Source organism: Canis lupus, chromosome 7 (assembly GCF_011100685.1).
Source record: "Canis lupus familiaris isolate Mischka breed German Shepherd chromosome 7, alternate assembly UU_Cfam_GSD_1.0, whole genome shotgun sequence".
NCBI classification, from domain to species: Eukaryota; Metazoa; Chordata; class Mammalia; order Carnivora; family Canidae; genus Canis; species Canis lupus.
The window spans coordinates 39,282,522-39,300,137 of record NC_049228.1 but is presented as its reverse complement, the minus strand read 5'-3'; the positions used below and the strand labels follow the sequence as shown (position 1 = coordinate 39,300,137).

Here is a 17,616-nt window from a genome sequence, read left to right as displayed (position 1 = left end):
CCCTTGCTTACTCTCCTCCCCCCCCCCATAAATAAATAAATATTAAAGAAGAAGAAGAAAAAAGAAAGAAGAAAGAAGAAAGAAAAAGAAGAAACGAAAAGAAAAAGAAAGAAAGAAAGAAAAAAAAGAAAGAACGAAAACTAAGCAAAAATGCCGGAAAGGAAAGTAGGTCGAAAACCTAAGGGACGCGAGGGCTAGCGAAGCAGATCAATATTTCACAATACTTGAAGAAATAGGAAGAGATGGGAAGGGAAAATATGCATCATTTCATTGAACTCTAATCTCTTTTAAATTAAGTGAGAAATTTTAATTCTTACATGATAAATTCAGCAGCATTAAAGTGCATTCACAGTGCTGTGCAAACACAATCTTATTTCTAGAACTTTATCATCCTAAACAGAAACTCTGCACCCACTAACCAGTAACTCCCCATTCCTTTTTCCCACTAGGCTGACAAATACCACCGTACTTTCTGTCTGCAGTTGTCTATTCCAGGAACCTCATGGAAGTGGAATTGCACAACATTTATCTGTCCATGTCTGGCTTCTTTCACTCAGTATAGTGTGTTCAAGCTCACCATGTAGTAGCAGGTGTCAGAATCTCTTTCCTGTTCAGAGCTAAGGAATATTCCATTGGCTGGATGTACTACATTCTTTATCCATTCATCTGCCTGTGCACACATGGGCTGCTTCCACCTTTGGGCTGCTATGGATATGGGTGTACAAGTGGTTTTTGTTGTTTTTTTTCTTTTGAGCCAAAATTTGCAAATTGAGAGATTTCACAAAAAAGTCCATATTTCCAGCTTTTACTGAAAAAGTAGGAGATCAGGCACTACTGGATCTGCAGTCTCAGGAGCAACAGTAAGAGCTGAGCAGCATCTGCCCCAAGAATGGGTATGCCATGGTCATCACTACTGGTGATCACTCCCTCACATGGGCAGTGACTGTCGGCCACCAGTAGGCACCATACCATACTTACATCTTTGTTTTTCTTGCAGGAAGAATTGTTTTCATTCTGTCCAGCCGACTTCTCTAATTCCTGTTACCCACCTGGCGACTGTAGATGACTGACCCCCAACCCACCCCACCCCCACCCCGCCTGTGGATTGTTGACCTCATCATGACATGAACAAACATTTAAGCTGCAGTAACTGACAAATGCTAAACATCTAACAGTCTGTAGTATAGGTCCACCTGTGGAGCAAAGGAAGGTAGATGGAGTGATGCTTGTATGTGCACAGAACACATCTGCAAGGAGCCACAAGAACCAGTCATGGTTCTCCAGGAAATAAGACCTCCATTTTTCTTTTTCTAAAGATTTTTTAAAGTTTATTCATAAGAAAGAGATAGCATAAGCAGAACAGCAGGCAGTGGAAGAAGGAGAAGCAATCTCCCTGCCGGGAACCTGACATGGGGCTCAGTCCCAGGACCCTGGGATCATGACCCTAGCTGAAGGCAGACCGAGTCCCCCAGGCATCCCAGGACCTCCATTTTTCAATTTCTGGCTTTTTGTATTATTTGAATTTTATGTAGCCAGTATATATTACCCTAACAGCAAAATTAAGCACATTTTTAAAGCCTGTGATACATTGACTTTCCCCAGTAAACTCCAGATGATGTTAGTTTGTGAGCTAGAAACTTCATGAGTGTAGCAATCCTATTTTCCAAACCCACAGTCAAAAGACATGGTCTGATGAAGTTCAAGTGCTCATATAAAGAAATTGAGTTAGAATATTTGAAACTGGGTCTGACCGTGAGAGTCAGAAATTGAGATTGCCACATGAGAGATTTAGAATACATTAGAAAGAAGGCTCCACCTGGGGAAGGACACTATCTCAGAGCTCTGCGAGGGCAAGGACTTGGTTCAGTTGATGCACCGCTTCCCATTCCAATGGCCTGCTGGACAGGGAAAGAAGACAAGGCAGGGGCAGGGAAAGTGGACATGAGAATTTCCAGAACTGTCTGTAGTTGTTTAGAAAGGAGCTGTAGAACTGAGTTCAGCGCAACCCCATTTCTGCTGGTCTTGCTTTCTCTCCCACCCCCACCCCCCGTGTTAAAACTTACAAAGGCATCATTTTATTGGTCAATACAGTAAGGAAGGAGCAGCATGATGGTAACAGTGGGTCACACTTGCTTCTGGGAGCACAGACTCTGAGAATGACGTGTTGGGACTACACCTGAACATCTGTTGCTTTCAGATGATTCCTGTGCTTTTGTTAAGTGGATGTGCTGGGCGAGCCCTGCTCTTAGACCCCAGATGCTTTGCATGCTTCCAATTTTCATCTAAAAATATATATGTACCGCATTTAGTTAGATAAAATTGATTAATTTTTCCAGGGAGTAACAGAAAAGAGCAGAATTTGACATAATAATCAATATTTGACAATGTAAAAATAGCAATTTCCCATGGTTCAACCTAGGGCATCCACACAGATCCACACATAGTTTCAGCTTTGTCTTAAATGATGAGGTCTCTGATGCCAAGGACAGAATTCAGGATCATTTTATAAATAACACATAAGTTTAGTTTGTATGAAACAATTTTCATGGAAAAGATCCTTCCTCCAAGATTTGCAATGGTTTCTTCCAGTGGGCCCCAAACCTCTACTTACTACATGCACACTGCTTCCAAAGTCTTCAGCCCCTCTCGAGCTCTGTTTGGATACAAACTTGGTTTGCTGTGCTACTTCCCTTTATGTTACTCATGGAGGAGTTAGTGGTCTTCTGGTTGTGCCGTCCTGAGTTCCATACTCCAACTCAGCAGAGCAGGAAGAGACCCACAGCCAAATTTCTCTTTGCAGAATCAGGAACCATAACTTAGATTTTTACAACCAATGCAAGATCTCTGTCAGTGTGAGAGGGAGGGAGGCACCAGGTGGCCCTGACACCAAGGAGGGATCATGAGCCATGGTGGCGGTTTCTCCAGCACACACAGACCCTCTGCCATTAAACGTTCCCATAAAACTCTGACGACACAAATGCTGAATACTTCCTCATTTTATTCCACTTTACCATAGGGGCCATTCCCTTGGGTGCTTTATTAAAGTTACCCTATCTTCCCTGCTTTCTTGTTTAGATAAAAATCCTTCGACCAGAGCATTTAAAGAATTCAGTGAAAAGGTTTATAACTGAAAAAATGGGAAATGACTATGTCTTGAGAATGGGATTGAATCTGAAAGAGCCCTACAAGGAATCCACAGCCATAACTCCACTGATACTTACTCACACCCATGGTAAGCTATATGAGCACAGGTAAGACACCACCACGATACTAACCAGAAGGTGTAGACAGGTATGCTCGGTGCTGGGTATTATGTTTAAGATATTTCCCTATTCTTATTTAACTGTTTTGGGAAAGGGACTGATTAAAACTTTAAACCATATTAAGACTGAATATTTCTAAAAATGTAAAAGGACAAAGAATAATAGAATTTCCCAGATTCATAACCATAAAACACTTCTCAGTGCTAATTCTCTGTGCAGAAAATATCTCCTAAACACATATTATCAATCTGGAAGTTGGGATGGACCTCGTATTTATTAACTGTTTTAATATGTTGGGTCATGAAAACATACATGTATGACAAACCATCAGAAAGTGGCCCTGCCAACACAGCCCTTGTATCCCTCAAAACTCCAAATGCTTTTTCCCTTGTCTTTGCCCCACAGACCCTAAGCAAAATATTTTAACTTATCTTCTGTTCATTGTCATCTCTAAATCAAGTATGTCTTCACAATTCACCATTTTCAAACTTTGATTCAATTGGGCAATAAAAACTTTCTGAGGGGAGCCTGAGTCAGTTAAGTGGCTGCCTTTGGCTCAGGGCATGATCTCGGCTCAAGGCATGATCTCAGGTTCCTGGGCTGGAGTCCCACATCAGGCTTCCTGCTCAGCAGGGAGTCTGCTTCTCCTTCTCCCTCTGCCTGCTGCTTTGCCTACCCGTGCATGCTCTCTTTGTCAAATAAATAAATAAAATATTTTTAAATTTTTTCTGAAAGTGTGTCCATGCAGAGCCTTCCTCCTCTGTAACCTTTTATGTAAACCAGCTGCTCTATACCTGACACAGAGTAGCTGCTGTCCATTTCCTGCAGACATAGCCCAGAATGGCTGCCGGGCTCTAGCCCTCATGTCCACACTCTAAACAATAGAGTAGAAGAAAGGAAGTATTATAAAAGTTAACAAACTTTGCTACCAAAGCTTGTTCACAACACCTAGATGCCCATACCTGGCTGCAGGAGCTGCTAAAATGAAGTATTTCAGGGGTGCCTGGGTGACTCAGTTAGGCATCTGACTCTTGATCTCAGCTCAGGTCTTAATCTCAGGGTTGTGGGTTCAAGCCCCACACTGGGGCCCACGCTGGCTGTGAAGCCCATTATAAATAAAGAAACAAAGACAGATGTAAGTTTTCAAAAGGGGATGAGATGAATTTACAATTATGTGTACGTTTCCACGTTGCTGTACAGGGATCGACCCCACCAACACTGTCCTGAAGTTTGCACAAGAGTTAAAAGGAGGAACAAGTCACGTGACCATGATTTCCCTGGGCCCTGGCCAAGCCGCTAAGGCAGAGGAGCTCATCATGAAGGCCCTCCCCAGAGCCGCTCAATGGGTCTTCCTCCAGAACTGTCACCTCGCAGCATCGTTTATGCCAAGGCTTTGCACTATCATTGAGTCGTAAGAACTTTACATTTATTTGTAAGGGATCAGATTAATTATAAGAACAGTGAGGTGAAACTGGGAACAGCCACGTGAAGCAACGATAAAATAATAGTGATAGTGTTGTGCCACTCAGAGAAAATTCAGCTTGCTTACATGGACCCTCCTTTGTCCGGGATCTTTAAACTATACTAAGAATACCTCAATTTTATAAGAAAAAAAGCCTCTCTGGTTTCTACTCTCCATTGCCTTCATCACTTCCTTCCTCTCCTTCTTAAGCCTTCCCTCTCAGTAGATAAACCTACAGACATAGTCTTTATTATTCTACGTGATTCTGCACAGCAAAATGCAATAGCTCACATCCCTCCTTCCAGGGGTGATTTATTTTATGGCCTATGTTTAGTACTTACTTTGACTTTCTTGGACTAAGTCCACTTTTATAGGCTGCATCTGTCAAAGACTTGTTCACTCAGACAGAAACTTCCAGAGGCTCAGCCCTTGTTGGCAGTGGAAGTAGTTGGGAGTCGACTGCTAAGTTGGAGTGAAGAATTATCAATGTTTGGGTTTTTTTGAAGATTTTATTTATTTATTTATTTGGGAGAGAGCACATGTGCACAAGCAAGCAGGAAGAGCAGAGGAGGCGGGAGAGAGAATCTCAAGCAAACTCCCTGCTGAGTGAGGATCCTGATGGAGGGCTCAGTCTCACAACCCTGAGATCATGACCTGAGATGAATCCAAGAGACAGATGCTCAACCAACTAAGCCACCCAAGTGCCCCAGCAATGTTTCAAATTAGGAAAGTTTTAAGCAGTTGTGTTCTATAGTTCTGTCTCCCGCTTTGCATTTCTGTCTGCTTCACTGGCCACAACTGCTGTATTTGGGATGTATGTTCATGTGCTCATTTTCTTCATGCAGCTGTTTTTATGTCACGAGCATCCACAAGGAAACTATAAACCAAAATGCAACTGCTCTGACTTAAATTTCTAAAAACTTTGTTAGTATCATTTGTTCTGTTCTCAGGCTCCTATGCTTTTAGCAGTTTCAAAAGTATTCAGTAATCTCTGTTTCACCTTTACTTCACCACTTAAGAGAGCCAGAAGATGACATTTGCCTAGTTGTATGATTTCAATAGTTGTAAACTTTGGAAGATGACACAATAATTTCTACCAAGTCCTTCAGTCATTGTTCATTCAAAAACTATTTATAGGGCACCTACCTATTTCCCAAGAATCATTCTAGAGACCAAGGACACAGTCTGGACCAGATAGACATCCTATTAACCTTCCAAAGTGTATTAAGGTAGAGTAACAATAGAATGGCAGATAGTCATGTATCATTCTAAAAACAGAAATTGGAAGAACATTCTCCAGAACAGAATTTCAGAAACTTAATAAGAGTAATTAACAATGTATAAAAAAAAATTCTATATAATCAGAGTGTAATTAAGAGAAATTCATACTTCTTTGTCAAATCAAGCCTGTAAGTGTTTAAGACTGCCACCTAGCAGCCTACTGTGGGAGAGAGAAATGTGAAGCAAATTTCTTACATGTAAGAGTTAAGAAAATATGTTCAAACATTGTTAAGAGGAAAAACAGCAGGCTACAGACAGGTACAGCATAATACTTTTATTTTAAGAAAAAGAGGTGCAACTGGGTGGCTCCATTGATTGAGTATCCAACTCTTGATTTTGGCTCAGGTCATGACCTCAGGGTTCGGGGATCAAGCCCCATCGGGCTCCCTGCTCAGAGGGGAGTCTGCTTCTCCTCTGCCCCTCCTCCCCCTAGTGTACTCGCTCGCTCTCTCTTTCTCTCTCTCAAATAAATAAAATCTTTAACAAAAATTTTTACACTAAAATATTTATAAATTTTGTATTTTGCAGATTTAATAGCCCAGATGTGACAATAGACCCTGAGTTCCGGCTGTGGTTGAGCTCAAAATCAGACAGTTCTTTCCCAATTCCTATTCTTCAAAAGAGTTTGAAGGTAAGGACAGAATAGAACAGAGCTTGATGCTGACTGAGGAGCACTGTTTGAGTGTAAACTAACTTGCATTCATGATTCCGAATTCCGAAGAGTGCTTGACTTTCTACTCTAGCTCAGCCCTGACCTGTGGGCCAGGAAAGATGCTCAGGTAGTAGATGAGATCCTTGCTTCCAAGTAATTGAGAGTTTGATGGACATTTCCTCCAATGAGGATGTTGAGACTTCCAAGAGCCATAAACCAGAATGTGGGATCTGAGTTATCCTCTCAGTCTTCTTCTCCAGCCTTTCCTGTTTCTGCTCCCCAAAGCACCCCACAGCATGTTTTCTGGAAAGGCTCTAGCAGAAGCAAGTTGAAAGCAGGTGTTAGGGATGGAGACCAAAGGGTGGCAGGGCAAGACAGAGAAAGAGCTTGGAGGAACTTTCACCTCCCGTAGATCCGTTGCTCTAATTAGCAAAATGCTCCCTCAGTTCAGATGTTAGCAGCTTTCTTCCACAAGATAACAGCTTCTCTTTCCCTGTCTCTCTCTCCCTTCTCCCTCCTGCCTTTCCCTTTATACATAGCTCCTCACAGGGAGCAGACATGAGCAAGAGTCTCCAGAGAATCAACCATGATACAAAACTCTCTGAACATTTCCTCATTTCTGCAGTCAGGGCTTTCTCCACAAAAATTGCAGGCAATCTGCATTGAAAGATGTTGAAAGATAATGGGGCCCTGGAAGGAGAGAATATCTGCTCTCCTAGGCTCTTTCCATGGTCATGTGTCTGCATGCAGGGGATGGAAAGGCTCAGAGCCGTTCGCTCACACTCCAGGAATCATGAAAACCCAGGCACCTGCTCCTGTCTCCCCAGAGAGAATTTGTTTGCATTCCAGAACATTCCAGAGCAAACATCTTCCTGCTTGTCTATCTCTGGAAGAAGGAGGGGCTGCTCTGCCAGCCATTCTATATGAGCACCGAGTTTCATCCCTTGAGTACCTGTTCTGGGGCACAGATGCACTCTACACATGCTCTGGCTCTGCCTGTGTCACCCCATGGGGAACCGGAGCATGGGGGAGCACTGTAAGCCTCTCTGTGCATACACATCAGCCTATCCTTGATCCAGAAACATCATGTTCGTGTGCATAACACATCCATATGTCCTGCATACAGACCCACACAACTCTTATATGTGAATTTGTGTGTGTGCATGTATGTCTGTGTATATATATGTGTAAATGTGCAAGTAGGGGAACATTTCAAATCTTTTAGTTTCAGAGTTAACAGCCACACTCTAAAAAGCCCCTGCAGCTGGATCTCCCCACCTCACCTCTGCCCCTCATCACTGTGATCACCCTAGTTAAGAAGTCAACCAAAAGGATTTTTAATGCCAGCAGAACAATTGGGTAATACACCAAGTTAGTATCAGTGCTGATGAGACAGATGTGTCAGCCCCCTTGTTCTTCTGTCTCCTGTCCTGGGCACCCCGAGTCTACTGCTCTCCAAGGCCATGCAGCACCACCTTTGTCACAGCCATGTGGCCACTACAGTAGCTCTTCACTGCCACACTTTCCAGGATACTGTACTTAGAGCCAATAGAAGTGCTTTTATGACAGTGTTAAACTTTTCATTTTAAGATCTGAATTGGAACAGGAAATCTGGTACAATCTTTTAACAGAAACTTTCAAATTAAAAAAAGAATAACTCAGGATTTTTTACTTGCCACTGACTCTTGCAAACAGTGGCACTCCTCCCAGTTCTTGTACCAGAGCAATGTAGGCAAGCATCTCCCTGGACCTTGTGCCTGCATCTGTTGCTCACATGCTATCATTACCTCTCTTAAAGATCACAGTGGAAAATCCCCCAGGACTGAAAAGTAATTTACTTCAGACATTTGGATATAGTGGGAGTGGAGAGGTAACAGAAGAGATATTTGAAAAACCTGACTGTGGACCGTGGTGGAAAAAACTTCTATTCAGCCTGTGTTTTTTCAATGCTCTGATCAATGAAAGAAAAAATTATGGAATATTGGGCTGGAATATTGCTTATAAATTTAGTTCTTCAGACTTGGAGGTAAGTGTGATGTCTTCAAAATAAACAGTAACAAATGAATCATAGTATGATTCAAATTGCCTAGTGTCTGTCTACACAGACACTGAGTATTTTCATGGTAAGAGAGTGAACTCTGTGACCACATGACAAGGGCCAGTGTTGAGAAGGGGCCTTGAAGGCAACTTTTCTGGAAACAGGTCACAGCCCCCACCTACAGATGTACAGCATTTACTCTGGTGGGCAAGCTGGCGACCTCTCGGGCTCTTTGTTCCCTGGGCCAAAAAAGAAAAAAGCAGGATCAAGAAAGGGAGAGGAAGTGGGGGAGGGTCGGGGACAGTGGGACGAGGGCAGGGTGCAGCCAGGGGAGAGCAGACACGGGGAACTGTTCCAGGGGGCTTTCTTTGAGGCCAACTAGTTGACCTGAGGTGAGGCTGTCAGGAACCTCTCTGCAAATGTGTCGGCAGTAAGAGCTTGCATTGACCCACGGGTGGGGGAAACACACAACTCGCTGGTCTCGGTCTAGAGCCTTCTGTGGACTTTGCAGGGTATTTTCTTACTGCTGAAGGAAACGTGGTAACAGCTGCTTACATTTCCCCCAGGTCAGAGCAAATACCAACAAACTCTGAGCATAATCTTGATTCTGCCGCTGGGCATCTGCCCCTGAGACCCGCCTTGCACCCGCCCTACATCTGCTCTGGACGGGCACCTTCCACCTCTTCCACATCCTCAACAGGCCGCTCAGCTTTCACAAGCGGCCATTACACCTCTGCAAGCTGTCTTGCTATTTCCAGATACAGTGACCCTGGAAATGCAGGGAATAGGGGCACTGACCCCCTGTGTGGTTAAAATCTATATATATATAGCTTCTGACTCCCCAAAGCTTTCCTGACAGCTGACTGCTGACTGGAAGCCTGACTGAGCAGTGGACACTCAATGAACACCTGTTCCGAATGTTGTGTGTATAATACACTGTTTCCTTATAATGAAGTCAGCTCCAGAAAAGAAAATGATATTGAGAAAATACATTTACAGGACTGTGAAAAACCCCACATATACAGGGACCCACATAACTCAAATGCATTGTTATTCACGGGTCAACTGTATTTTTAAAGAGAAAATATACGTGGCTGATTGAGAATTGTTAATTTTATGTTAAAACATCAAAGTGAGCTGCAAACACATTCTGAAATAATAAAAACAAGTGGATTTTTTAAAGGTTGCCATAAAGATGTTGGAGAATGCCCTGAGCACCCGGTCCAGTATTTCGTGGCCGACCCTGCGCTACCTGTTTGGGGAGGTGATTTATGGGGGCCGGGTGACTGACACCTGGGACCGGCGATGTTTGAACACCCTTCTCTACAAATATTGTAATCCTGACGTGCTGAGGGATGACTTCAGTTTCTCCAGTGATGAGGTAAGAACATGTATTTCCTTACACTACTTGGTTATCTAAATGTTGTTGCATTATTTAGAATCTGCCCTTAAAGAAACCATAATGCTCACTTCCAATACTTTTATTAACTTCTAGCATTACAGAAATAACTTACCATTAATCTAGCAGTTGACATTTCATCTATCCATCTGCACTCTCAAGGCCAGAAGACCTGGACATGACTTCTGTCCCTTGGATTATTCTGATTTACGTGTCCCTACGAAGAGACCCAAACGGAAGGCCCACAATGGCCATGAGTCCCCAGAAATGTGATCCTATCGGATTACCAGCTCCAGGCCTGAGACCCAGTCTTACTTCCCAGGAGCACTCAGAGGTCCCTGTGTCTGAGCACCGGGCTCTTGGTTCCGCCCTCTGCACCACCCTTCCAACTCTGTAAAAAGGGGCCCATGTCTATAGCTAAACCATTTCTTCAGCAGCTTCCTTTTTGCAGTTTTACAGCGGTCTGACATCCTCTTCAAGTTTTACTGTCTCTATCCCTTTCAACCCAAGCAGATACATTTCATTTTTAAACTGAGTTTCTTGTGAATTGATTTGTAATGTTCTCCAATAAAACCGTACCAGCATGTATCCCAGGGACAGCTCAGTTGTGTGGTGGTGGTTCAGGGCCCCCCAGAGAGTGATGGGGCTGCAGGGCGTAAGGGCTTAACTGGGGCATGAAAAGCCACTCCCCAGCCTGCTCACAGGACTGTTGGCCCAAAGCCTCAACACCTGGGACCTTAGGGCTGCTGGAATGTCCTGTGCCCTGGTGGCAGCGCTGGGGGTGGCTCTTTGACCACCAGCTAGATGTGGGGGATGTCAGAGAATTGGGGCTGTGCAACTGGTGACCCCCAGAGCAACCGAACCACCAGAGAGAAAAGAAGCTATAGTACCATTTATGGCCTCATCCCCAGGGTCACACATTGTCCCCTCTGCTCCATGTTCTGTCAATAGAAGCCAACAGCAGGCAGCCTCCATTCAAGGAGAGAAGGCGGCTCCGTGTTTCAAAGGGATGGTGTCAAAGAAGTGGTTGGACTTATTTTAAACCAGCAGAGTCATGTTCATTGTTAGCACTGAATAGGGTTTTGAAGGCACATTGTCTCCCAATTAGACAAAAGTCTGAGAGTCAGCCTTAGAAAGCAGTACTCAGAGCTAATCACAGGAAGATGCAGCTGGTAGACAGGAAGAAAGCTCTCCCGTGCCCATTAAGTAGCTTGTCAATTTCTTAAAATTTTATTATTTATTTTATTACTGGAATTTTGTACCTTTTACCCATCTTCACCTATTTTGCCCATCCTCCACCTCCCAAAGGGTCAGAATGATTCTTAAGATCACTGTCACATTCCTTCTTTAGTTTTTACCCCAGTAAAATGGCTAAAGGCTTGATTGCATCCACTCTCTGTGGGTACAGCTCACAGAGGCAATAGGTAGTCAGAATCAGCCTAGCTTTTAAAGTCTCTTTTCCCAACAAGGAAGTTATTGTGCATATCATACAACTTCACTTTACAAATACAGTCATCCCAGAGGTAGCTTTTGACATAAGAAATAAGAAGAGCCAGGCACTCCAGGTGGATCAGCAGTTTAGCACTGCCCTCAGCCCAGAGCCTGATCCTGGAAACCTGGGATTGAGTCCCACGTCAGGCTCCCTGCATGGGGCCTGCTTTTCTCTCTGCCTGTGTCTCTGCTTCTCTTTCTCCCTGTGTGTCTCATGAATAAATAAATGAAATCTTTAAAAAAAAAAAAAAAGAGCCTTCTGTATAACTTTTATGGGAAGTAGTATCTTCATACATTCCTGAAAATAGGTATCACTCTGGGAAAAAAAACTAACAAAGTGCTTAAATTTTCAGATACATCAGCCAGTGCCCAAATTTGGGAGCATAATGGACTGCATACACACTATCCAGTCCTTGCCTGACGACGACTCTCCTGAGCTCCTAGGACTGCACCCTGAGGTCATAAGAGGCTGCAGGGAGATCCAGGGCCAGAAATTCATCGACAGTCTCATTGCCATGCAACCAAGAAGTACCACTGCCAAACTCATGATCAGGTAAGAACTCAGCAGGAAAAGTTTTAGTTGGAAATTATTAAACATTCATATGAAAGAATTAAATATTAAAGGAATAAGTTAATAATTTGAAGAGATTTGATGCAGAACGTATGGACAAATAAGTCTAAAATATGGTGTAAAATATAAAATACAGTCTAAAAATACAGACTAAATTCTCCAAAGGACACAGACAAGCAGACACACAGGAGCACATGTGTGCACACACACAGAAATATAATTACGAAGTATGTAGTGGGTACTCAATAAATCTTTGTGCAGTGTGTGGCATTTTTAAACAAAATTTGTTTCAATGTGAAATGTCATATTTACTTCTATAGGACAGGGAAAGATCCCCATCACAGTAAGAGGACAGCATGGTCAAGAGGAGCTAGCTCTGCATTTAGAGGCCTGTGTTGCTCAGAGCTCTTATTTGAATGCTCTGTATCCAAGGTCACACTGTTTATCTGTCCATAGAGACAATGCCTGTCTCTACCCATCAAGGCCATTATGAGGTTCAAGTGGTCTCACAGATGTGACCCAAATTCTATAAGATAAGATTGTGTTTGTCAAGGCCACTAGCTGGTGTGAGCCCTCAGTGGCATGATGGCCTTCCTAGCAAAGCATGTTCCTGCTATTTGGAAACACCCTCCAGGGTGCTCATTCAGAGCTGCTCAGGACACAGGCTTCACCTCTCTTCCTTCCTCATGGACTCTGGGTTCAAATCCCAGCTCTGCCACTTGACTTTGCAAACTTGGGGATGTCAGTTAAGTCTTTCGTCTTGGGTTCATTAAACAAATATGCTGGATCTTAAACTCTCTTATGTTTTAAATATATCAACTTAGCTGGTTTCAACCTAAAATCATAAATTTAAACCCATTTCTCAATTATTTGTTTTAAATTGGAGTCCCAAAGCTGACCTTCAGGTTTTAAGAGCCCCAAATATCTTAAATATCACAAATATTACAATACCAACATGTACACATTCCTGAACACAAAACTATTGTCATTGTGACTTTGATTCTGTTAGCGTTATCTACACCAACTTCTATGTCTTCCCCTGTTGAGAGATGCTAAAAAAACAATAAGCAAATCAGCTAAAACAGAGATGGAAACCTCAATATGAATTGATGCTTGTTGGCAACCCTCAGAGGATACCTTGAACCCTGATTATAGTTGTCACTAAGATGGTAACAACTCCAAAACCCTATGAGGTGACAGTCACATTGCCCCATCCCGGGTTCCAATGACACGTGCTCTAACCGCCTGTGTACTCATAGACCGGGATTGACATTTTCTTTGCTCTGCAGGGTACTGGCATCACTAGCTCCACCTATGGCCCCCAAAGTTCTCCCTCAGGCACAGGCAGACCCCCCTCTAGACCACTACCCTGTGACCTCACCACAAGACCCCTCCTTCTATAAAAGCTGTGGGGTGAGGCTCGGATTTTGTGGAGAATATTTGCGTACTGTCAGGATCTTCCATCCACAGGTTCCTACCTGTCAGTAAGTTACCCCAAATAAAACTCTGTCACTGGGCTTCTCAGTCTGGAGGATACTTGACTGGTCCTCCTCCACCGTCTGACAGGCTCTTAATATACTCGTGTTATTTGTTCCACTTGCCTCTAAAACCTCTGAACCCATGGGAATCCTGTACTCTTATGGTCTTCCTGTCTTTTTGGACCATAAAATTCATATTAAAATATCCAATTGGATTCTCACTGTGGCTTTGGCTGACTCTTTGGTCATATCTTCCAAGATCATTCCACTGACATAAAATAAACACAGTTGAGCTCCCATTTCCCTGAATGAGTGAATATATCCTATTTGCAAATTAGAAGGGAAGCTACACACAGAAGGAGATGGTAATTAGAAATCTCCTAGTATATCCCCAGAATAGCAGGTTAAATTCCCTGCACATCCTACACTTCTAAATATTAATTCTGTACTTTTAGTCTCCAACAAATACATCAGTAAGAGATGAGATGATTGTTAAGGGGTTGCTTTTCATAAGCATATGTCCCTCCAGTCATTTCAGGAGGCTAAGATTATTGCACTTAGGCTGCCTTTACTCAAAACATTAGAAACTTTTCTGTGTGACAGGACTTAACAGATCTGTCCCATCCTATTTAATGACCTTGGTGGTAGCAAACATTTTCCCTTTGGAGATGTTTGATTATTGAAATGTTTTGATCTTGCAAAACATCAGAAGCCACCCTGGATGAATTCCTCCTGAGTAAATCCGACTTACACGTCAAAAGCTAAGGTTCCCCAGCTATTTCATGGGAGTGGTAAGCTGGCTCAGAAGCAACACGTTACGTGCGGTTGCAGCCTCCAGACTACCGCTGAATTTATAGGACGACAGTCATCTGAGTGTGTGTCCCAGGGCATTGGTTGAAAGCCAGTCCCTGTCCGTACTTTGAGTAGCAGAGTGGGAATGCCAAAGTGCTGAGTCCCATTTCCTTCTCCTCCACTAATGGTAGGGAGCTGCAGTCACCACCCTGGGCCCTGGTTTCAAAGAGTTCCTCCAGCTTTAACATCACAGCCCCATCCACACCTGTACCCACATGGCCACTCAGGATGCCACCAGATGAGCCAGTACACACCTGAAGTCCTGTGACCCTCCACAAGCGCATGCCAGTGGCCTGCCTACTCTTCAGTCCAGTGTTGGCACTTTGTGCAGACGCATTCAGAGGATGAATAGTTAAAAGGAAATCTTAAAACTTCAAAAATATATACTTTCTTGTCAGTATTTGCCATGCATTGGACAGTTTTCTCCTCTGTATCTTCATCTCATAGTTCCATGGTTCCGTGAGGCTGTGTTTGCCTACAGATGCGGCTGATCAGAGGGCTCTCCCGGATTGAACAGACCTGTATCTCATTCTCCTCTTAATTTCTTCTGCAGTCGTGAGCAGAGTAACGATGAACTAGTAATGGAAATTTTATCTGACATGCTAAAGCGGCTGCCAGTGTCTGTGGAGAAAAAAGAGTATGCTGGAACTCCCAGCACCTTGAAATGCATCATGTCCAGCCCCATTTGGGAATCTCTTTATAAGAGTATCCAAGGTAAGCACAGACGTGAGCTGCATCCTCGGGGAAGGACTCGGCCACCAAGGGAATGGGAGAGTGGATTTCCCCCCAAAGGTGCCACAGAAGTAAAAAGCCTGAGGGAGCACCACCCACCTGTCTTGTCTCTCCAAGCAGAAAAGAAAACAATGCTGTGGCTCTACTTCTGTTGAGGCTGGGTGAGGAAGGTGAGGAGGGTCGTGGCCCCAAGACTAAAAGGGAGGAAATCATCCTTATCACAGAGCAGCCAGGAGCAGCTCTGCAGGCAGTGGGGCTCAGATCCTGACAACTCAGGGCAGGCCAAAGGGTGGGGCTGTGGCAACTGGCCAATTAAATTTTCAATATTCATATTGTAACCCTCTAAAGAAAGTTCATCTGAGAACCGAATGTTGAGCACTAGTCTATGCAGTCAGTGCTATTGTTGAGTCTGAACTAGGTCGGCAAGCTGGGACTGCAGCCACATCCAGCTGCCATTCGTTTCTGTACAGCCTGAAGGCTAAAATGGTTTTTACGTTTTTTTAATGGTTGATAAAAAATGGTAAAATATTTTAGGCACATAAGTATTATATGAAATTCATATTTGAGTGCCCACAAATAAAACTTGATTGGCACGCAGCCATGCTCATTCATATTTGTATGTCGGCACCTGTGTTCACGCTCCAGAAGCAACGCGGGTGGGATAGCCACAGAGGCTGCAAAAGTTACTGACTTTTTTGCGGGAAATGCATTTCAATCCCTGGTCTGGAGGTTCCTTTAATTTCCAGAGCCTATATTCCTTCATGTAAAGCCTCCTCTTATCTGAAAACTATACATAATTTTCTCTGTCTAAATCTAGGCTATGATCCCCTTATCCACTGCGTCTTGCTAACCTTTCTGAGCCAAGAAATTGAACGATTTGATAAATTGTTATTTATTGTGCATACATCTCTGAAAGGCCTTCAACTTGCAATCAAAGGGGAGATCATTCTCACCCAGGAACTGGAGGAAATCTACGGTTCTTTCCTTAATACTCGAGTACCTATGCTGTGGCAGGTAAGCCACTGCCTTCGGGCTCCCTGGCCCCCGGCTGTGGTGGAACATCCTGTCGCCGCTGGAGCATGCTGACCTACTTGCTCTGGGAGGGCAGCTTGGCACTCTGCTTAGACAAATTTAAGATGTATTGTTAAATTGTACGTCTTTTTAAAGATAACAAAACCTGTATACTTATGTGTGCAGGTATGTGGTTATAGAACATATACATGCTTCAGATTCAAGACACACAAGCAAATGTTTCGGAAGAAAATGTAAGACAACCGCTGTTAGGAGTTGTTTGTGCACAAGGGAGACTTGCGTGTCCTGTGGGTAGGGCAGGAAGCTCAAACTTCACATTTTATATATCACTATATCTTAATGTATTGTCTTGATTTTTTTTTTACCATGTTCATGTCTTTTTATTTTTATTCCCGTATAATTGACATACAGTGTTAGATTAGCTTCGGGTGTACACGATAGTGATTCAACAATTTTATACATCACTCAGGGCTCATCATGACAGGTGCACTCCTTCATCCACATCACCTGTTTCCCCCATCCCCCCATCCACCTCCCCTCTGCTGACCAGCAGCATGCTCGTCAGAGTTAAGAGTCTATTTCTTGATTTGTCTCTTTTTGTTTTGTTTTGTTTCTTAAATTCCACATATGAGCAAAACGATATGGTACTTGTCCTTCTGTGACCTATTTCACTTAGCATAATACTCTCTAGTTCCCTCCATGTTGTTGCAAATGGCAAGATTTCAACCTCTTTTATGGCTGAGTAATATTCCATTGTGTATATATACTACATCTTCTTTATCCATTTATCTATCAAAGGACTCTTGAGTTATTAGTTTTATTGGTCTTGGTTATTATAAATAATGCTACAATAAACATAGGTGCATATATCTTTTTGAATTAGTGTTTTTGTATTTTGGGGGTAAATATCCGTGAGTGAATTAATGGAAATGCAGTAATTCTACTTTTAATGTTTTGAGGAACCTCCATACTGTTTTCCACAGTGGCTGCGCCAGTTTGCATTCCCACCAACAGTGTAAAAGGGTTCCTTTTTCTCCACATTCTCTCCAACACGTGTTATTTCTTGTGTTTTTAATTTTAACCATTGTGACAGGTGTGATGTGCTGTCTCACTGTGGCTTTGATTTGCATCTCCCTGATGATAAGTGATGTTGAGCATCTTTTCTTGTGTTTGTTGGCCATCTGCATGTCTTCTTTTTTCCAACAGATTTATTTAAGAGAGAGAGAGCACACAAACAGGGAGAGGGGGAAACGGAGAGAGAAAGTGAGAGAGAGAGGAAGAGAGAATCTCAAGCAGGCTCCCTGCTAAGTACAGAGCCCAACACGGGGCTTGATCCTACTATCTGACCTGAAATCAAGAGTCAGA

General features: G+C 43.2%; 1 protein-coding gene across 17 annotated transcripts in view; it reads left to right on the top strand.

Annotated features, from left to right (window-relative positions):
* The window catches only part of DNAH14 (dynein axonemal heavy chain 14), a 333,811-nt gene that overhangs the window by 296,088 nt on the left and 20,107 nt on the right, over positions 1-17,616 (top strand). For 15 of the 17 annotated variants that reach the window (XM_038542857.1, XM_038542856.1, XM_038542864.1 and 12 more), the window contains 8 exons: positions 3,076-3,232; positions 4,464-4,674; positions 6,535-6,637; positions 8,457-8,684; positions 9,880-10,077; positions 11,940-12,139; positions 15,041-15,201; positions 16,037-16,233. In XM_038542857.1, the coding sequence (XP_038398785.1) occupies positions 3,076-3,232; positions 4,464-4,674; positions 6,535-6,637; positions 8,457-8,684; positions 9,880-10,077; positions 11,940-12,139; positions 15,041-15,201; positions 16,037-16,233 (1,455 nt within the window). Of the gene's footprint in view, positions 1-3,075; positions 3,233-4,463; positions 4,675-6,534; positions 6,638-8,456; positions 8,685-9,879; positions 10,078-11,939; positions 12,140-15,040; positions 15,202-16,036; positions 16,234-17,616 lie in introns of those variants that run through there. The other 2 variants (XR_005362291.1, XR_005362292.1) reach the window with 2 other exon arrangements.